The sequence below is a fragment of the Aristolochia californica genome, unplaced genomic scaffold, assembly GCF_029961685.1.
Source record: "Aristolochia californica isolate CCGP_79_NKW_82.1479 unplaced genomic scaffold, dmAriCali1.0.hap1 SCAF_9, whole genome shotgun sequence".
In the NCBI taxonomy this organism is placed as follows: domain Eukaryota; kingdom Viridiplantae; phylum Streptophyta; class Magnoliopsida; order Piperales; family Aristolochiaceae; genus Aristolochia; species Aristolochia californica.
In genome coordinates this window covers 1,519,932-1,541,245 of record NW_027182290.1, presented here as the reverse complement: position 1 = coordinate 1,541,245, position 21,314 = coordinate 1,519,932, and the positions used below count along the sequence as shown (strand labels likewise).

The 21,314-nt window shown below is 39.7% G+C and overlaps 3 protein-coding genes across 6 annotated transcripts; 2 read left to right on the top strand and 1 right to left on the bottom strand.

The window, feature by feature from the left end:
• Positions 1-2,591: 2,591 nt before the first annotated feature.
• On the bottom strand, positions 2,592-3,845 carry LOC137940135 (uncharacterized). The gene is made up of 3 exons (XM_068785074.1): positions 3,738-3,845; positions 3,318-3,521; positions 2,592-3,242 (listed from the first exon to the last, which is right to left on the bottom strand). Exons 1-3 carry the CDS (start codon positions 3,843-3,845, stop codon positions 2,592-2,594), a joined length of 963 nt encoding a protein of 320 aa, XP_068641175.1.
• Positions 3,846-6,563: 2,718 nt separating this feature from the next.
• Positions 6,564-8,871, top strand: LOC137941274 (uncharacterized). The gene has a single exon (XM_068786607.1). It carries the CDS (start codon positions 6,883-6,885, stop codon positions 8,680-8,682), a length of 1,800 nt encoding a protein of 599 aa, XP_068642708.1. The 5' UTR covers positions 6,564-6,882; the 3' UTR covers positions 8,683-8,871.
• A 5,134-nt stretch (positions 8,872-14,005) lies between these two features.
• LOC137942075 (uncharacterized) lies at positions 14,006-20,540 on the top strand. Of its 4 annotated transcripts, none has more exons than XM_068787754.1 (4): positions 14,006-14,208; positions 15,329-16,366; positions 18,644-19,529; positions 20,003-20,540. In XM_068787754.1, the coding sequence occupies exons 2-4, from the start codon at positions 15,398-15,400 to the stop codon at positions 20,047-20,049; spliced, it is 1,902 nt and encodes a 633-aa protein (XP_068643855.1). In that variant the 5' UTR covers positions 14,006-14,208; positions 15,329-15,397; the 3' UTR covers positions 20,050-20,540. The 4 variants fall into 4 exon arrangements, with proteins under 4 accessions (XP_068643855.1, XP_068643852.1, XP_068643854.1 ...); XM_068787751.1 differs by having other exon boundaries at positions 15,318-16,366; XM_068787753.1 differs by having other exon boundaries at positions 14,006-14,362.
• Positions 20,541-21,314: the final 774 nt, after the last annotated feature.

Sequence of the window (21,314 nt, the reverse complement as noted above, 5' to 3'; positions counted from 1 at the left end):
GGGCTGATTTAATGGCCCATATCACCATTTTTTGGGCTTAACACGGGCCCGCTTATTCTTTTTATAGACCATTTTAAACATAGGCAATGGGTTGAAACTTCTTGCGTTTCATGTAAGGGTGGCAGTGAGACAGCCCAGCACTACAACCACCATGTGGATTTGGGTCCTATCTCTAGTGATCTTCTAATTCAATATCTACGACAAATTCAAAAGACATTGGCAAAAGAAGTCAGTCAGTTCAGATTTGATTCTTTAAGTAATATACATTTTGGATGAGAATTTCTCTCTCGGGCTTACAAATGGTGAATTTGAGTTGCGATAAATGACGACAGAGACGATCTGCTTGTTACGACTCCAAAACAAGAATTTGGTGGAGTATTAGCAATCTGACTCTCCGATTTTCTTCAATTTCAGCTTTGTTCTGCTTCTTGTTCTGAAATATCACCCTCAAATGGTAAAGGGATCATTCCCTTTCTTTCCTTCAGTTTTTTGTTTACAAGTGATGAGATTTTGATTCTTGATAATCTTCTTTTTTTTTCTTTTCTTTTTTTTCTGTTTGCATGGCAACTACCAAAGGTGGAGGCCGTAGAGGGAGAGAAGGAGGGCCATTTCTCCATCCATTTGACATTTGATTACTCCTTGACTGGTCTTTTGCCTCTCTACTGTTCTTCGATCTCCTTCTTTTTCACATTGCTTCAAGTGAGGCCTCCCCAACTCCCCAATAATAATTCCCGAAGTCAAGATCTTGAGCTGTGGAATCTCTTTTCATTTTGTCAAGGAAACAAAGAGATTCCACAGCTCAAGATCTTGAAAAGAGATCTTGAGCCCACATCTGTTCTTTTGGTTAATGGATAAACGTTCTGAAGATTTCATCATTTTGCGACGAAAACGGAGATTGAACTCTCAATCGAAAATTGTCGGTGTATCGATCTTGGATTGTCATCACAATGACCATCAATGCAGACCCTCGTCGGCACCGAGAGCTTTTTTAGATTTATCAAACCAAGCAGCAACCAGTCGTGAATTTAATGCAGTTCTTCCTTGTAGGCGGACAGTTAAGAATCTCCATCCATGGCCCCATCTTGATCGTGATTCCCCCATAACTCCACATGATGCTGAAATTCTCGCTCTTGCACCGACAACTAGAAGCCTCTTAGCCCGCCATGGCATCATATTCCTCGCAAGTTATCTTGATGAGAATCCAACTCCATTCTTCAGCTTCTGTAACTCGTAGTCTCACATCGTGTCTCTATACAGCCCCATCGCCATCACGCCTTAAGGCGTCTTCGTTCTCTCATGCTCTCGTTCAGAAAATCTTCATGGTTAGATCTTTATGTATAGTTACTTCACATAGGAACTCATGGTATTACTGTCATGGGGATTTTGAAAAGAAAAGGGTAGACGATAAAGAAACAGTAAGAACGGACTATTTAAGCCGATAGAGATTGGAAGATGAACAGGGCATAAACTACCTATTGTAGTGAATCACCATTTTCACGCAGTTCCAAAAACGAAGAGTAATACGAAAGAGAAATCTCAAAAGGTTGATTGTCAGACATTGTCTCGGAAAGATATTAACTCCATGTTTAGGAATTTTCAGAAAGTAAAGGCATTATTAGTGTTAACTTTCAGTAATTTTTTCTAATTTTATTCAATTCATTTCATAAACTTATATCAGTATTTATATACAAAAAATACAGTTAGAGGTCTTTGTTGAGATTTCACGCTAGGCCCATCCGGGTTAAGTACGTTAGTCTTCCGCTCCTAACAGGCCGGTCTTTTGGGATGTATTGGTTAGGTACTTCAACATTTGGTATTAGAGCTAGGCACTTCACGCCTTCGAATCCCGCTAGAGGCAAAGTGGGCGCTCCGCGGGAGGGAAGAGGAGGCGGGCGTGGAGGGTGGGTCCGTGTGCCTCGCGTGAAGGGGCGTGTTGAGATTTCACGCTAGGCCCATCCTGGGTTAAGTATGCTAGTCTTCCATTCCTAACAGACCGGTCTTTTGGGATGTATTGCTCGGGAGGCTTCTGTTGACGAAAGAGAGAATGTTGGGGAGGTTTTCGTTGTAGACGGAAGAGGGAGAGTTGGAGAAACTCTCGCCGTCTGGGAGGCTCTTGTTGTTGTTGTCGGAGCAGCAGCGTCGCTTCTCACGCTCTCTATCCAACAATGACAGCGCCTCTTCCGACAACAATCCCGAGTCCCGAGCTCCGGCTCCGACAACAACAACAAGAGCCTCTCGGACTCCTCTTCCGTCAATGGCGAGAGTTTCTCCAACTCTCTCTTTTCCGGCTACAACGAGAACCACCCCAACTCTCTCTTTTCCGGCTACAACGAGAACCTCCCCAACACTCTCTCTTATGTCAATAGAACCTCCCGAGCTCACTCTCCTTTTTCCGGATTTCACCTTTTCTGTTTCTTCTCTCTCACACCGCCGTTGTTTCCTCTTTCTGTTTCTCCCTCACATTTTATTTTTTTTAACCTACTCTATCGCTTATACCCGACGCACTGTGCGTCAACACTTAAACACAAAAAGGTGGGCCCACTGGTGTTGATTCTCAACACTCCTCCTCAACACCAGCCCTCATGCCTAGATCACGTGTCATCAACACGGTCACGCATCTTGACCTCCTCATCTTTTGGCCTTTCATCTCTCTCAACATCATGAGTGCCTCTAGGCTCAGACCTTCTGTATGGGCTGGGACCACGGCCATACTCAGGACTAGGCCGCTCAACTCTTAGTTTCTTTTCTTTCAACTTTGTTTCTGTTTGTGGTCCTACCTGAATGACAGAAACACCCCTAGAGAGTTTAGCAATTCTTTCATTGAGTTTCTCTCCTTCATACTCTTGCTCAGCAACCTCAATCAAGTTTCCTATCTCATCGTTATTTTCGACACTGACAGCTGCAACATCTGCCAATTCACACATACTGACAGAAGCAGGAATAGCTTCAGTATTGACACCACCATTCTCATGATTATCCAATGCCCTAGTAGCTTCAGCAAGGGCTATATCACCATTTAAAATGTCATCAACCTTTCCACTAAGGTAAACACCTTGGGAACATGCAGAAGTATCAGATTGTTGCATCTCTAGCTTCAGTTCATCCTCAATAGTTGTAGGCTTCAGTGTTTCAATTACCATGACTAAAGGCATCTCTTGGGCAATTGATAGAGAGTCAATAACTCTGAACTCAACATTTTCTTTATTTTCTAACTTATCTTCATGATCCCCCAGACTGTCCCACTCATTCACCAAAAAAACAGAAATTCGAACTCTGTCAAATCCCTTCACAAGAATCTAATCCATGATAGTATTCACATCACTCTCCTCATCATCTTCATAAGTTTCAACAAAATCTACAGTTGTGAAGAAACTTTCATTATCTCTCTCAAATTCCTCTTCTTTTTCCCTTTTCTTCAACATATCATCACTTATCTGTTCAGGTGTTGTTATAGTGAGAGCTAATTCTTCTTCCCCCATAACAAAATGTGCTTTAACATCCCACTCCTCTTCAATCTTCTCCTGGCAGTGTTACCTTCAACAGACTGTTTCTGGGACCAACAATTTCTTGCTATGTGGCCCATCCTCCCACAGTTGTAACCTTCTATTATTTTCACGATTCTTCGAAGTTCCCCCTTGACAAGAGATTCCCTCTTCTTGGTGATTTTTCTGATAAGAGCTTCCCTCTTCTTGGTGATTTTTCTGATAAGAGCTTCTCTCTTCTTGGTGATTTTTCACCTTGTCACCATCCTTTCTAGACCCACTGCCAGTGTTTCGCTTGATATTACCTCTGCTCTTGCTAGTGTAGAGTGTTTTCTCCTCACTTTTCAGTGAGACTTCTCCCATTTTCTTAGCCTAGGCTTCTTGACCAACAAGTAAATTTTCAAACTCAACAAGTGATGGTAGAGACGGCTATCCTTGTATAACAGCAATGAACCCTCAATATTGGGTCTTAGACCATGGGTAATTATCCTTTTTATCCTAGTTTCCCCAATGGGAGCTTTTGGGTTTAAATCTGAAATTTCCCAAAATATCAACTTCATCTTGTGGAAATACTAAGCAATGGTCATGTCGCATTGTGCCATTGATAACAGCTCGTTCTCAAGCAGTTGCAATCTTACATCATTCTTCTTTGAGAACAGCACAACAAAGATGTCTCATGCTTCCTTTGGTGTTTTTGTATCGCGAATGTGCTCCAACATTTCTTCTTCAACTGTGGTCTTTAAAGCAAACATTGCTTTGATTGCTTGAATTTTCCATTTTTGCAGGGTCCCATTGTCATCCTCTGCCACTGGTTGTGTAGTTTCACTGCCACCAACAACCTCCCACAGGTCTTGACCTTGTAAGTAAGACTCAATACACGTTGACCACGTATTATAGTTTTCATGGTTGAGCTTCTTGACTCCTCCACCCACATGAAAGTCATTCATCATGTTGTCACAACTTTACTCTACCCAACAACCTCAGATAACAGCAACCTTGTAGAGTACCTTACTGCTTACAACTCAAGATACCTTCACCAAACAAAATAACGGTCCCTGACCATCCCGTTCTGATACCAATTGCTGAATTAATTTCACAACCACAACCACAAACCTACTAATTTATTCAGTCCACGTACTGAATACAAATCATAATGTTTGAGACATACACATTCTCATAGCAGAATACACATCCATAAAACATAAATACACAAATAGGGTCCACAGATATTGTATTAAACAGAAATTAAACTTGAGAGAAAAAGAAACCTCCTTTCTATTTCTCCCTCACATTTTATTTTTTTTAACCTACTCTATCACTTATACCCGATGCATTGTGCGTCAACACTAAAACACAAAAAGGTGGGCCCATACGGGCTGGGCCCGTTGGTGTTGATTCTCAACAGTCTCTCCCATCAGTCCTTCTATGGAGAATTTCACGCCAACAACCCCCTCAAGTCCAACTTGCCAAGCGAGTTGAAGTTCTTGTTACATAATGTTTTTGTAAGTATATCTACCAACTGGTCTTCAGATTTAACAAATGGGAATCGAACTATTTTGGCTTCAAATGTTTTTCTCAATGGTCGGATATGGTTTAGGCCATATATCCGCTCTTCTTGAGCGCTCCATCAGGTCCGATCGACGTAAGTCTATTTCATACTAGAGGCCCTCGAGATTATTGTATTTTTTGAAGATAGTCACCGGTGTCACATGTCGTCGGAGATCATACACCTTGGAGGTGTCATGTCATCAACATACATAGTAGTAATGTCGATGGTTTGGGTCAAAGCTAAAGCTTTGCTCAAAGCTTCAATCATTCTTGTGATCAACTCAACCACAAGTAGAGGAAATCGAAGGAGATCACCGTTCAAATACCTCAACTTGTCTTTGCCTGAGATATACATCTTGACAACTTGGGATAGGTCCGAATCTGGTTCAAGTTTAGTCCAAGTTGAGTCTGGTCCGAACTTGGTCCATGTCGAGTCTTGTCTGGTCTAGTCCCAAGGGAAGATCTCCATGAAGGAGAAGCTCCTCCCTCGCATCGTCTACGCCGTCAACACCGTAACGTTCTTTGTCCTTGGAGTGGTTGTGGTTGTCTTGGAGTTATCCCCGGACCGATGCCCATAGTGGAGGTCCACAAAGACTTCTCGTGGGCGGAGACGTTGAACAGATTAAGCATCGTGCTAGATAACAAGATTCGGGAGTGGTTCGCGGGTGAGACATATCGGTCGGCCGATGAGGCACAGGCAATGGAGAAAGGCATAGCGTCAATCAGTAACATAATCGATGCGGCATCTGATGTTGACTAAACGATGGGAGCTTCCAAAATCAGGTCCGCAACAAGAAGCACGATGCAGGGAGAAATAATCAGAATTTTCTCCCTGCGTAGTCACCAAATGTAAGAGTTTTTCTCTTGCGGTCATCGCTGAACAGGTTATTCCCGTGTTCTGATACCTTGTGAAGTTGGGTTTGTGAAGTTAGGTCCAAGACCCATTCCAAAATGACTAGCCAACTTATGAAATATTTTTTAATAAACTCAAGATCTTTATACTTACTACCAAGTGGAACTATTCGTTAATACTTGTCCTTATGTGTAGGCCCTTTTTTTTTTCCTCCACAAGTGGATAATTTGGGTGGAGACTCACATATGAGTATTTGATTGATACCATAAATTTTTATTTTTTTATTCAATTCGTTTTATCTATTTACATCCATATTTATATACACAAATTACAGTTAGATTTAATCCTGGTCTCTCAAATCTGGAAGTCAATTTTCTTTCAATGGCGGAGAAAGACGATGGAGATTTTATACAGTTTGGAGATTATATTAAGACCCAGATTTGCTCTTTAGTCAATGAACAAAATAATTTACCGAGAAACATGCGGTGCCTGATGGCTATAAACAAGTTTTTAAACACTACGGCATCGAGTGAGGATCAGACTTTTTTTTTTGACTTGTGCTCATAAAACCAGACAGGATTCAAACTGTAGCAGTATTCTATATTCCTCTGAAAACCAGGTTACCATTTAATGGCAATGGAAGGACACAGTTGCTCAGAAGAAAATTTTCATGGGAATAATTTTCTTCGCCACTGTGATTACTGCTGAAACAGAGGTGGATACTGCACGGAAACGCTGGCCCCCTTTGTTAACAAAGCGCGTCTGCAACACTTTGGCTTCGTCTCCTAGCACCTACTTGTGAGTGAGGGCTCATCATCTTTTATCTCCTGACAGACACGGTAGACTTCGAAATTTATCTCTTTAATAAAAGTTCCCTCTTCTCTATCTCTTTTCCTCGGTTGAACTGGAGTCTCAGATCCAATCTGTACACCTTTCACACTCCAGAGGAGCTATAAAACGCGTCTCAGATCTGTCGAGGAAGAAGACCCACTTCACCAAATGGCTTCCTCTTCCTCTTCCTTCCCAGTTCAGTACTTCAGTTTAAAGAAATGTCTTCTATTTTTGGTTGTTGTGTGCGTCTATGCTTCTCTTTTTGCTTGCAGAGAAGCGGAAGCTCAACTGGAAAGGAGAGATTCTTTGGGTGGGAGAAGAGCATTGTTGGTCTTGGATGATGAATTTGAAGAAATACAACCCAAAAAGAAGAAACCTACTGTAGCAAAAGAGACAGAGGAGACGCAGCTGAAGAAGAAAGTAGTCTCCACTGGAGAATTGGATGAGAAAAAGCCCAAGAAGAAGAATTCTGTCGTTGATGAGGAAGCAGAGCAGCTACCTAGGAAGAAAAAATATTTTTTAGATGAAATGGAGGAAAAACCGAAAAAGAAGAAGACGCCAGCTGAAAAGTCGGAAGATCTAAAATTCGAGAAGAAGAAAACTACTACTGAAGAACTAGTAGAACAGAAGCGGAAGAAGAAGCAGGTTAACTCTGATGAATTAGAAGTGGAACTACCCACGAAGAAGAAATCCACCATTTTGGAAGAAGATGAAGACAAAGTGCCAAAGAAGAAGAAAGCCAAGATCTCGGAAGAAGAGGACAGAGTGCCAAAAAAGAAGAAAACCACCCTTGAGGAAGAAGATGAATTGCCCAAGAAGAAGAAAGGGAACATTGTAGCAGAAGAGGACAAAACTCAGAAGAAAAAGAAGACATCAACTGAAGTAGACGTACACGATGTGCCAAAGAAGAAGAAAAAAGCTCCCATCGAAGAAGTAGAAGAGCAGCCAAAGAAGAAGAAAGCTTCAACAGAAGAAGTAGAAGAGCAAGGAAAGAAGAAGAAAATCACCACAGGAGGTACTGCCCAAACCAAATTCATCAAACCGATCAAAGATAGCAAAAACCAAACCAAATTCCCCTTAGCTGCATCGAAAAAAAATCCTAAGAGCCTCAATTCTACCTCGAACCCATCCAAATCCAGTTTATCTCTCTCCAAGAAATCCGCTGAGCTTCCCAAAACCCAATCTAAAACCACCCAAGAGAAAAAATCCACCAACGTCAACCAACTCCCAAAATCGAAATCCAAGCCCCAAAGTCTTCATTCCGACGACAACGAAGATCTTATCACGGAATTCAGAGACCTCCCCTCGAAATTCCAGAGCGACATCAAACGATTCTCCACCACCTCCAAAGTCTACCTCAGCAATGCCAATCGCGAAATCTCCCAGAGCTTCAGACCTCTGATAGGCTCCAAATATGCCTCCATCATTGCCTCTGTTTCCCCCTACATCTTTCTTTTAGTCCCCTTAATCATCCTCCCTCTCATCTACGGCCGCATTCGCAATTTCTTCCTCCCGCTACAGACAATTCTCATCTTCGCTCAGATCTACCTCTCAATCTACTTCTCCATTCTCTGCCTCTCCTATCTTGTCACTGGCATGGAGCCGCTGAAAGTGTATTACGCGACGTCGAAAGCGAGCTACGTGTACACGCAGATGCTCCAGACACTCGCATACGTGCTCTTCCTTCTGGTGCAGGTGATGTGCCTGGTAGTGGTGTTCGCGACGAAGGAGAGAGGAACAGGAGCCAGGCTAGTGAGCCTGGCCCAGATGGTTGTAGGCTTGGCAATCGGAATCCATTATTACGTGTCGGTGGCTCACCGGGCGGTTCTGAGAGAACCGCCGCGGACGAATTGGAAAGTTCACGCGATTTACGCGGCGTGTTTTACAGGCGTCTGTCTGCTCGCAAGAGCGGAGCGGCGGAAGAAGGCGTATTTGCAGGAAGGTGGTGAAGAGGGAAAGCAGAACTGAGAATAGAGATCGAACAAGCAGTTGGAATTTTCATATTTTTCGCAAATAAAGTAAATTAAGAAGATGAAAGAAGAATTTCGCTTCTGTAGATGAATGTGCTAAAGAGAAATTTAGAGTTTTCTTCTTCTCCTATTACAAAATTGCCTTAAACAGTTCTGAATTTGAGTTTAATGGAGATGGAAATTCATTATCACAGAGAAGAAAAAGGATGAATATAGTGGGAGACAGGAATGGAAATTCCTATCACCGAGAAGAAAATGATGGATGCTGTGGGAAACCAGAAGAATAACAGCAGGAATTGCTTACTGAAACGAATGCTCTGTGGGCCAGAAATTAATTGGTATTCTCCCAAATGGGCAAACATCGCTCGTTAAAGTCTAAAAATCTCGCTTTCATGATATTACAGTTTCAGGAAAAGGTTCTTTAAGACAGCAGAACAGAGAAGAATTTGGTGATTCTTACGGTAGCAGAGATGCATGAATCATGCCTCTCGAGCCGGTTATTCGATTGAGGTGACTGGGAACCAACTGCGGCCTAATGACTACTTGAAAAACCAAACTAGCTAAACTTTTCAAGTCAAGCTCATAGACTCTTCTTGAGACTTTGAATAACTTTCCGAAGCCAATAAACCTTACTTATCTCCCCCTGAACCACATAGCTAAGCAAAATCATCATAGAAAAATAAGTTTTTGACATCTAATTGAAACAAAAGACCAATTCTAATCAATAAAAATAAAGTAAAACCCTATTGAAGAGAAAATCTCAATATAATCCATATCATATATATGTTGATTTTCAGGACTCTATGAATTTAGCTCGTGGAGAAAAAGGGGAAGAAACCCATTGGAAGAAAACTAGAGGAAGAGGGTTTATGGAATTGATTATTCCTAACCCTCCCCCTGAATCTATATTTATAGATTTATAAAATTATAATATTATAATAATACCCCTGAACATAGGGTTTAGGGTTTTAACCCTGGAACTTTAACATAATTACATCAATGCCATCTCAATGAGATGACCCTTTATTTACCATCCTGCCATCAATGTATGTGGGCTTATGGGCATTTTTCTTGATCTATAAGCCTTAAACTCATCTTCGATCTCTCTTGGATCTGTGGGTCTTCCTTGGTTTTATGGGCTTGGGCTCATCTTTTAATACACTTTGATATGTGGGACTTCCTTGGTCATGTGGGCTTGGGCCCTGTCTTCCAACACTCCCCCTCAAGCTGGAGGTGAGATAACAGCATGAAGTCCCAAATTATTGCAAATGATGTATAAAATATTTCTTGTATAATATGTCTTCATCTTCCAATACTCCCCCTCATGCTGGTACTCTCGTTCACAAGGCCTAACTGGTATAATATCAGTGAGAGTAAATTACTCCTAGCCGTTAAGACATTGCTCTGAAGTGTCCACCTCCACCACCGTGTCCCTCTATAGGACAACGATTCTCAAGTGGTAGAGTAAAATATGATATTAAATAGGGGGGGTGGTAATATAAATATAAAAATAAGTTCATCCGTCATGGACTTCCAACCACAAAAAATTTCATATTTTTTACGGGGATGAAGTTTCTTCGTCATGTACTTTCAACCACAAAAAATTGATATTTTTTACGGGGATGAAGTTCGTCCGTCATGGACTCCCAACCAAAAAACAAATTGATATATTTTTTACGGGGTTGACAATAAATATAATAATAAGTTCCTCCGTCACGGACTCCCAACCAAAAAAAATTTGATATTTTTTACGAAGTTGATAATAAATATAATAATAAGTTTTTCCCTCATAGACTCCCAATCACAAATAAATTTGATATTTTTTACGGGGTTGACAATAAATAATGGTATGAGGCTATCTCTCCTTCAATAATAATATATCATCAAAAGAGACACAATAGTATTAACTTAAATGGACTTGGTTTGGGTCCATTTAACACGACACAAAATAATCTTTGTAATATCACCCATGAAATAATCCAATGCACATATCTAGACCAAATGATATGTTGACGAAGGAATAATCTGTTAATTCTTCAAAAATAATAATTCAGCCAAAAAAATTTTTTTACCGAGTCGTGCCGAAATCTTGGGCACTTATCCTGAGGAAGAAATTAAGTGGCCCTAGTCAGGTTGACTCCGTGTGCTGGTGCTGAAACAGTGCCATCGAGCAAGTCCGGGTCTCGGCTGGTGCTGAATTGACTCGGGCGAGTCTGTGTTGCGCCAGAACAGAGCGGGTCATACTTTAATAAATTATGTTTCATAAGTTTGGAAACATATTATTTCGTATCTTCTTCTTCCTCTCCACTCTCGGCTAGCGGAACCCAGAGGGAAACGTTCCTTTCCGAATAACAACAACGTTCGGTCGGAGGATCCCGCAGAGAAATATCGAAGACGAAATCGAAACGGAAACTTTCCGAAATAAGAAACATCATTGGGACTTAAGCCGAACATCGACAACGGCAACTTCCAAAAACAACCACGCATAGCTGGCGCTCGGGAAGCTCGACGGCAATGTAGCTCGGCTCGGGAAGAAACTTTCCGACAGAAATTCCGGACAGAGAGGACTTTCCGAGATAAGAACCGGAATCGGAATATCATCACCACGTTTATCTTCGGATGGCTACAGCAGAAATGGCAACTGAAAGTTTTCTTCCTCGTGGCAAAAAATCAGAGCTCGTCAACTCACCAGTGCTGGTCGTCTTCTCCCGCAGCCGAAAAGAGAACGACGAAAAAACCTTCCCTTCGAGAGGAGACTTTCCGACAAAAGTGATCGTTTTTTTTTCCGGTGCCGACGGACTCTCGGCGAACACCGTCCAGAGACGCACGACGCCGAAGGACTCTCAGAATGCCTTCGTCTTCTTCATGGTGCTGAACAGCGCGGCCGACTGAACTTCGAAACAACAGAGTAGCCATGGCCACGATGAACTTTTCTCATGTCCTCTTTACGAGCATACGCATGAACAAACATTTCCATGGCTAGAATTCCGTTGAGACGACAAACTAATCTTTCTTGTGGACAGGAAGAAAAGCTCTTTTCTTCTGCTGAATGTACTCTACCACTTTTTGGGTAAGTTGGACACAAAGGAAGGCAACGAAGACACAAAGGAGGTCTTGTGAAAGAAAAACTAATCAAAGAACCAATCACACCTAACAAGATACGGGAAAAAAACTAATCAAATAATCAATAAAAAACTAACAACATGAAAATGATGAAAAAAAAAAAAACTAAGCAACGGTACAATAAAGAAAATATGAGTTTTTTTAACCCAAAAAACCATAGATGTGAGTACTGAAAATCAGAATTCTAATACCTTCCCCATGCTCTATTTATAAATTTACGAAATTATAATATTACAATAATACCCTGAACATAGGGTTTAAGGTTTAGGATTTTAACCCTAGAATTTTAACATAATTATATTAATATCATCTCTATGAGATGATCTTTTATTTATCATCATGTCATCAATGTATGTGGGCCTATGGGCTTTCTCCTTGATTTATGGGCCTTAAACCCATCTACAATCTCTCTTGGATCCAAGGGTCTTCTTTGGTCTTATGGGTTTGGACCCATCTTTTAATACACTTTGATATGTGGGTCTTCCTTGGTCGTGTAAGCTTGGGCCCTGTCTTCCAACCAAAGAGAAAATCTTAGTATAATCCATACCATGTATTTGAGTATAACCTTTCATAACCAACTAAGCCTTGGATTAAGGAAATAGAGCTATTTGTATTATAATATGCACAACTCTCACATACCTAGAGAAATCAAAACAACTATCTCCTCATCATTTGCATGTTTTCCTAGTTACAATCCATCGCTTTGTACACAAACTTATAATTAGATATAAATGACAAAGAGGAAGCAAAAACACAAAAATTAGTAAACAAATGAGAAGATTTAAATTTTTTTGACAAGGGGATAATGAGTACCAAGTTTGAATAATTCAAGTTTATGATGAAGTATCATACTCCCCCTAAATAGAAACATAACCTAAAGAAATAGGATACGACATAGTTGCTAGTACGGGAGAAGAAGTTTTTAGGGTTTCATAACAAAGAATGGAAAAACCAAAACTCCATGTGATCACTTACTTTGATACTAATCTATCCCTCGATGACTCGCCACTTACCACAAAACAATACACAACACTAAATTATTGACATGGATTTATCAAAACCGCAATGAAAAAAATCTCTAAATCTTGTCATCTTTAGGGTTTCATAAAAAAGAAATGAAAAAAAAAACTAAAATTCCATATGATTACCTACTTTGGCGTGTATCTATAATGACTAGCTACTTAGAAAATCTATTATTCATCTTTCTAATTCATTAATTTTTTAATAAATATGATATATTTTTGTATCACCTCTTTCAGGCTGTCATTGAATTATCAATATCGGAAAGCAAAGTATATCAGATCTTGAACTTTGGATGACTAAATCCCAATAGAGCAAAGATGACCAACGAGAGGCGTCGGTGAGGCGAACGGAAGAAGCCAACAGAACTAACTGGCCATCATCCAGCTGTGTGATAAAAGGACAAGGAAAATTACCTACTTGCACCGAAGACATAGGGGTTTCTCTCAGCAGTTTTGTTCTTATCTTCGAATTAATGTCTCATTTCTGCTTCATCCAAAAGTTCTTAATAAAGTGTGTTGAGAGTGGGATTTGAACCCACGAACCTTAATCTGGCGCCTTAGACCACTCGGCCATGTCAACCCACGATCAATATGTCATTTAATATTAAGTGTCAGATCATCAAACTATTGGAGAGACTTTTCCATCCAACGGATACTTCCATTCAATAACCTAATGGAATACTTACATTCGAACTGGACCCACGGAATGTGGGTCCATCTCTAGGTTGATTTTCTGCACCACTCTCCATGTCCATTGACTCCATATATTACTCGCTAGGACCAATCAACCGAGAGACGTTTCCACGTTGAAAGCGAATATACGATCCGAGAGTATGAACGGCTAGTGCTAGTGTCTAAGGAGTCGTACGTTTTAGTGGGCCCGCCTTTGAATTAGACCGTAGTATCGTACGGTACAGGATGCTTCCGTTACGATATGAAAATACCATTAAATCCTCTGATCCTGGAGAGGAGATGGAAGGAGAAGTGGTAGTTAAGGTATTTTATTATATTGAAAAAACATGTGGGACCCATGAAAATTATAGCGCTTTAGTTTCCTTTTTGGTGGTAACCAAGAAGAATTGAACCTCGACGAAGCAGCTCCGTTTACGGTGGTCCTGCGAGTACTTGCTCTGCCTCCTCGGGACAGCGAGAGCGAGATCTCCTCAGCCTGTCAGAATCCCACGCAAGTCTCTGCTGTGATTGCTCTTCTGGAACCTCTGTCTCTTCAATCTCTCCCTCTGTTTTTTCTTTCCATTTTAAAGGAAGTTGTGAGCGTTGTCGCGATTTCGGCAGCTTTATTTCGTTGTCTCGCTTTTCTTCCCGAGTCAAGGGGCGTCTCGGTTTCGGGTGCTTTCAATAGCTTTTCTTCCAACTTCGAGGTCTCACTCTCTCTGCCTCTCTTTGTTCCCTCCTCAAATCGGTTTCAGTGTACGATGAGTGTTTTAACTTTATTTCAAAATGGAAGCGGTGGTGCATTATTTGTTTAGTTGTTGACGCTCTTCCGATTGGCTGGAGATAGTTGGTGTTTCTGAGGTTTGAGTCTCTTTATGACTTAGGGTTTTGTTTTTACACAACTTGTTAGTTCGTTGCTACAACTATCCTGAATTGATGGTGGGTAGGAAGAAATTTCTTTTTTGAAGTTTTATGGCGATTGACAAATGGCTAGGATTCTGTGTTCTGATAACTTTTCAATGCAGTCTTCCTCTGTATGCTGTTTTTTTGTTGATTTCGGTGATCCTAATTTTTGGTGGGTTTTGGAATTGTGTTGATGAATGTGGAGACCGAAGATACAGTCAACTTTGTTGTGGTTGGAGAAATGATGCTCTTTATGGTTGTTGGTGGATGGTGGATCCAGCATGCTGGGTCTGTGTTCATCATCGTAGCCCTTAACAAGCGATTTCCTTTCTTCCTTTATATAAGTTTTTTTTTTTTTCTTGCCAAGCTCAATTGTATTGCCGTTGTGAGATGCCATATTGATACCTTTTGCTTTATTCATTAATTGAGTCATGTAACGTTTTTCTTCTTCTTCTGTACTTCTATGTATTTTAGTCATGCTCATGTTTGATGTGATTGTGCTCCTTGGCCTCCTTATGGCATAGCCACATACCTGAATTTTTTTAAATTCTTTAATGAATAGTAATAGTCTAGTTAAAGACACAATTCCTTTTTCTCCTGCATCTTCTGCTGGGTTGTTTGACTTGATAAACAGTACCTATCTAAGCTCTAGTTCCAATTTGTCCTGCAACATTCTGTTGGGCCGGTTGGATTGGTGTGTGGGGCATAAAATGAAATGTTTATATTTACATTTACATTCGTTTTGATTGATTTTTTAGTGGCTATATGTTCTTTAGCTGCAAACACTGATTGCCTACATTTTGGTTGACAGTCTTTTGGATTTCAGTTCATGCAATTTTATGACATTTATTGATTAAAATAATATCTCTTGGCAGTTGATAGTCTTGTTTCTAATGACTATTGCTTTCTCTAGAATGTCCTCAGATACTTGAATCGCAATCGCCTGTGGAGAAGTCTAATTAATTCATTGCAACAACAAGTGATTCTCTCTTCATGGATAAGATCACAGGAGATTGCCCCTACCCAGGCTGCTTCTTTTGTGTCATGAAGGAGGCAAACCCTAGCAAACGCCAAACAAGTATACTGAAGTTCTTTCGGGAGCTTCCTTCTCAAGATGATGACGGTCAGGTGCTTCCCATCAGTGGTCTGTGGAACACTGCAATGGCACATCCAAATGACCCTGAATTCATTGATTTGGGAATATTTGAATGCATGGCTGCACTTATATGGAAGGGCCTAAAGAATAGACGCTGGCTATCTCATGACCAAAACATTTATATTCCATACTATGCTGCTCACATCATTGGATCATATACCATGAACATGGAAGAATTTGCTGAAAGTGCTGTGCATGCAGGTGTGATTCCTCCATTGGTTGAGCTTCTGAGAGGCCGGCTAACTTGGGTGGAACAGAGAGTGGCAGTGCGGGCTCTAGGACACTTGGCTACTTATCCAAGTACATTTCTGGGTGTATCCAATCATGGTGAAATTCTTGAGCTTTCAATACAGCTTGCAATTAGCTCATTGGAAATTGTGTATTCTCATTTCTACCAGTATGTGGATAGAAGGCTTGGCTACCACTGTGATCTTCTAACCCGTGGGATGGGTGGTGTTGAGATGGAGTCCAGGAAGGCCGAAGAGTGGGCCAGTCAGTTACAGTGTTGGTCCCTTCAGCTAATTAATTGCTTTGCTTTTAAACCTGAGTTCCTTCCTAGTATCTGCAAGCCAGACTTTTTAATTAGACTGCCTGGCATGTGGGGTGGCCTTGTCAACGAGAATTCACCAGCAGGAGTTGGTTTGTTGCGAACAATTTGCCAACATAAGCTTGGTAGGGGGCCAGCTGCTAACTGTCCTAGTATTATTGACTCCTTATGTAACATTGCTCGTTCATCCGATGATTGGCAATATATGGCTATCGACTGTCTTCTGTGGCTGCTTCAGGATCAGAATACTTGTCATAAAGTAAGATATTTATATCTTAATTTTATTTTTCTTCTTTTTTTTTTTTTTTTTTTTTTTGAAGTTGAGTGGTTTATTTTAATTGTTCACCTAATGGTAATTTAATTGACACTTCCAAAAATAAGTATTTCCCAAAGAAGACTGCTGCAATGAAAAGAAGAATGAAAGAGGAACTTGTAGATTCTTCATTGTTGCTTATGAGGAGTTTTTGCAAGCAGTTGTGAGTCTATAAAACACAACTGACATGAAATAATATATTTTTCAGCTCCAGGCAACAAATAAATAATGACTATGAGACTGCTTTTCTTGAAACCAAATTAATCAACAATAAAAATACAGTACAATAAAATGTGAAAACGGTTATTTTGTGAGTGGTGTAATTGTAAAAATTGCTTGCAGACTTACAGGTTAATTTATTTATGAAGTTATTGTAGGTATAACAAACATCAATTAACAAAAAAAAAATTATTGTGTTTAGCTGCTTGATTGATAAAAGAAGTCGACATCTTACAACCCTTGTAATTGTTTGTTAAACATCCAAAATATTGAAAATACCTTTGTGAAATGACTAGGTATTATTATAAAGAGGCATATGTTTTCCTAATCAAAATATAATTTTTTCAAAAAAAATTATTGTTATAAAGGATGATTCTCATATGTTTTGTTCTTGCTTAGCCAAATTGCACATACTCTTATTGAAACATCTCTCTCATAACTCAGTTACCAAAAAAATCTCTCATAACTCACTAGGAGTGCATATATGAATTGGTTCAACTTAAATGTTCTAGGAGAATTACTTGGCCTTGTCTATGTAATCAAATAGATGTGGACAAGATTACTGACTAATATGGATGGTTTTGATCTTGGAGATTTTAAGGTTAATACCAGTGAGTGTGTATCTAGAATTTTGGAATTATTATCAATTTGGGCAGCATACTGAGTTGATTTTCAAATTAAATCTTGATATGTCTGTGAGTATCTGTCTGTAATTAATTAAAAGTTTAGACAACGGTCTCCTACATCAAGAATTACAAGGTAAACTTGTAATAACGAACAAACAACTCTTACCAGAAGTCAATTTATGTCAAACATAGTACTAACTCCGGGAGTTGGTTTGCAAATGTATGGCATAAAAGAATATGTATAAACTGTGATTGACCCCACCGACGTAGTTCCCTGTCAAATAGATGAGCCAGTACAGATTGATACTGGTGTCCATTACAACTATTTTTATTTTCTAGGAAACCTGATAGTGCCTTAGACCAAACACTGACAACAGCATAAAAGTCTTTTCTGTGTACATAAAGATGAGTAGAAGAATACACTTTTCAGTGACTTATGTGTCATTTATTGAAAGATGTAATGGTAAAGTAATATAATAAAAAGGAAACTATGCGGTATCCCTTTAGTAGGGGTAACATAATGGTAACTATTTTGAACTGAAATAACTTTAGTAAAAATAGGTTACATTAAAAACAAAACCTATAATTAATGGCTCAGGGACTTTTTCTTTTTATCAGAATTAGTGTGTACAGAAAAAGAAACTTCTGTGTTTTTATTTGACATAGATGAAATATATCTTTTTGTTTTTCTTGAGCAGAAGAAGGGATGTATTTCATAAAAAAAAGAAGGGATGTAATTCCTAGTGCCGAATATAAATCTATATGGTACATGATCTGGTCTGTGGCTAGCCAGGAAGGGGCTTCTAATGATATTCACTCATTGTTTCTATGCCCTTCATTTGTTAATAAGTCGTATAAATATTCATAGAAAGTTCCACCTGGAAGATAACTGAGCGTTTTCTTCCATTAATTATACTTTTCAAAGTTGTCGGAGGAATGCTCTTTAAGGGACGACCTGTAGATTACTTTGTCTTTGCACTTTTCCTTTTGGATTTGGTTTCATTTTCTTTTTGCCTGTCAGAAGCAATTTATAACTGGGTGATTGTAATGCTATTTAAGTCACTGAAGCGTTAACTTCTTTTTGTTGTATGTATGCTTTGAGATGAAAAACACGAATCTTCTTCTCCTAGATTAAACGAGTTTCATGATTAGTGACAGTGTACATGTAGCACTTCTAGAAATGTTTATTTTCTAATTTTTGGGTAGTAATGGGCGTTTTAAAGATGGTAATGGTTAGTTTACCCATTCTCAATATGAAAAACTTAGTAACTGTAAAAAAATGACACCTTGAGAACAGAGATATGTACTGAGAACAGAGATAGGCACTGTTTTTTCAAGTTTTTCATAAATGATTGCTGACTTCATGTTTGGCTCTTAGGTTATAGACAAGGCAGTACCAGCCCTCTTTGACTTGGCTGAAATTACAACTCTGGGTGATCACAAAAAGCTTGGGGACACCATTGTTAATGTTCTGCAAGAATGCAGCCAATCACAAGGAAGTACTCGCAATCCTCTTAGCACTCGTACAAAAGAACTGATTGATGAACTGTTTAGTTGTAAACAAAGATTGAAACGGGAGAAAAACATGCCAAAAGAGGATCTCCATATCAAACAAGCAGCTGCCCTTGTTGTCAAGCTTGAAGGGAACTCTTTATTCTCCTCAGGAAATATATCTGGTGCAGCCTCAAAATATTCAGAAGCGTTGGCCTTATGTCCTCTAAGATCTAAAAAAGAGAGAGTAGTATTGTACAGCAATAGGGCTCAATGTCATCTTCTGCTGCAACAACCCTTAGCTGCTATAAGTGATGCTACACGTGCTTTGTGCCTCCATAACCCTCTTAATCGTCACGCCAAAAGCTTATGGAGGCGGGCTCAGGCTTATGACATGCTAGGCTTGGCTAAGGAAAGCTTGTTAGATGCAATTCTTTTTATAAACGAGTGTTCACAATCAACTGATCCTGACCTTTCTTTGAGACAAAACAAGATCCCAGATTATGCTGAGCGATTGGTGAAAAAACAAATGAGGGCAGCCTGGCTATTTCGAGAAGCAGCAGTGAAACATGGTGGGGTCCACTGTGAGGGTGATAACAGGGAGATCTGTGGCCAGGCGGGTGATGACTCTGAATGGGAGACAGCAAGTGAAAGTGATATTGGAAATGATGGAGGACGTGGAATGGGTGATGATGATGAGGACGATGATGATGACAGTGAGTGGAAAAAGGATGATGAGAGGAAAGAAAAGTATGAGAAGTCTCTGATAAAAGGTATTCAGTTCGATATCTAGTTTGTTACCCTGATATTTCTCTCCTGAAAAATCTGTATTACCGCTTCAAGTTAATAAAACCAATGCCATTGATTGCTATCCCTATGAACACTTTCTTTTATATGCTTGTGTGCCCCCTGAAATAACAAATGTAAAACAAATGCTCTATCGTGCATGCATTTGTGCATATGGTGTTTGACTGTTGCCTAGTGTCGTTTCCGGTACTTAGATGTGATCCTTGTTGCTCATTTGCCTTTTAATTTCTGAACATTTTCCAATTTCAAATCTGCTGTATCTTGTATTTAGAATTTTTTTCTTCACTGTCCTCCAGGATGTCTTGATCACACAAAGTATTATTCTTATTTTGGAGATAATTTACATTGAGCTTCACCATACACAAACATAATTAAATTATACTAAATTTTTTGTTGCAACCACCTAATGCTCATTTCTATTCTCTAATCTGTTCTACAGATATGAAGCATGGTTACAACGTTCAACTAGCAGAAGATGAAACATGATTAGGTTGAATGATCTGAGCTCTCTCTTTTGCTTATTCACTGGATTTGATTGTCTGAATCCCCAGAGTCAAAATTTAACGGGCAGATGCAGCTTGGCGGTTCCTCGAGCTTCTTCATGCATAATGAGAAAAAGCCTTTTGCCCACCTATCTATAGTGAACTTCCAGATAACTGGAATCGGCTATCAATAGTGGAGTCTTGCCATTATAAGGAAGGTGGTTGCAGTTCCTTTTTTGGCATTATTTATTTTTTCAGCTGGGAATAAGACATGAAGAAAGCGGAGCCATGATAGCTTGGAGAACCGGCTTGCTGCATCATATGATCCAGAAGCATGTGTAATATATTCTACTTGGAATTGAGTGTCACTGTATCTTTGTTCTTTGTGGGTGTGGTCTTGTTTTTATTATTTTATTTTTTTCAAAGCTGAAACTTATGTACTTGTGGAACTTATATTTATGAGCTTAATGGATGAAGGTTTTTGGTTCTTGTTTATTTCTTTCTCGAGCAGAGATTCCAGCCATCTGGATCCTCTAACACAGAAATTGATCATTTTAATTCACCAATATCAGAATAGTATAGCTTAGTCTGAAAGCACTTAGTATAAAATGATGCTTTTGCACATACCCAGCTGCAGACCTGATATTGATTTCCAACAAGAAATCCTGACTGCAACTCAGCTCAGAAACTCAAAACACCAGGCAACCCGTCCGAGTTACTTTCCAGACTTGACCCAACTCGAACACAGCCGAGTCATTGAATTTTTCCTAGTTTTTCCTGCCCATTGACGTTTATTCTCTTCCACTTAACCTTCTATTCAGCAAATTTGCTGTGATTCATTAAACAAACTCAATTTGATTTGTTCTACAGAGTAATTGGCGCTCCCACTAAGAGCTCTAGACTTCATATGAGCTGGCGCATGTGGTGAATGTGATTCTAGAGAAGGACTAGAAAGCAATGGTGGATAAGTATGAGAAGTTCTCTTTTCCCGTCTTCCAACGTGTTAATCACTGCTCAAATCTAACTAGAACCCACTAAGCAGGGTTTAATTTTATTACAATAAGCTTAAGATTCATCCACCTCAATCCTTCCTTCATTTCATCATATATTATATGCCCTGAAGTGGCATCCTCTTACCTCTTAGGATCTCCCAAAGGGATCAAATCCCTGATAAAATAAATCAAAGAAAATCCTACTCTCAAGCAAAAGATTACAACAGGGCTTAATTTGTGGGTTAGGGATTCTAAGACAGAATTTGATTCTGCCCAC

Bases quoted from the DNA above. Each gene is read 5' to 3' on its own strand.
- LOC137940135 (XM_068785074.1), bottom strand. From the start codon at position 3,845: ATGGGAGAAGTCTCACTGAAAAGTGAGGAGAAAACACTCTACACTAGC. The intron at 3,522-3,737 runs GTGAAAAATCAC...TAACACTGCCAG, and splicing joins CTAGAAAGGATGGTGACAAG to GAGAAGATTGAAGAGGAGTG. The intron at 3,243-3,317 runs GTGAATACTATC...TTGGTGAATGAG, and splicing joins AAGATGATGAGGAGAGTGAT to TGGGACAGTCTGGGGGATCA.
- LOC137941274 (XM_068786607.1), top strand. From the start codon at position 6,883: ATGGCTTCCTCTTCCTCTTCCTTCCCAGTTCAGTACTTCAGTTTAAAG.
- LOC137942075 (XM_068787754.1), top strand. From the start codon at position 15,398: ATGGATAAGATCACAGGAGATTGCCCCTACCCAGGCTGCTTCTTTTGT. The intron at 16,367-18,643 runs GTAAGATATTTA...TTTGGCTCTTAG, and splicing joins ATCAGAATACTTGTCATAAA to GTTATAGACAAGGCAGTACC. The intron at 19,530-20,002 runs GTATTCAGTTCG...TCTGTTCTACAG, and splicing joins TGAGAAGTCTCTGATAAAAG to ATATGAAGCATGGTTACAAC.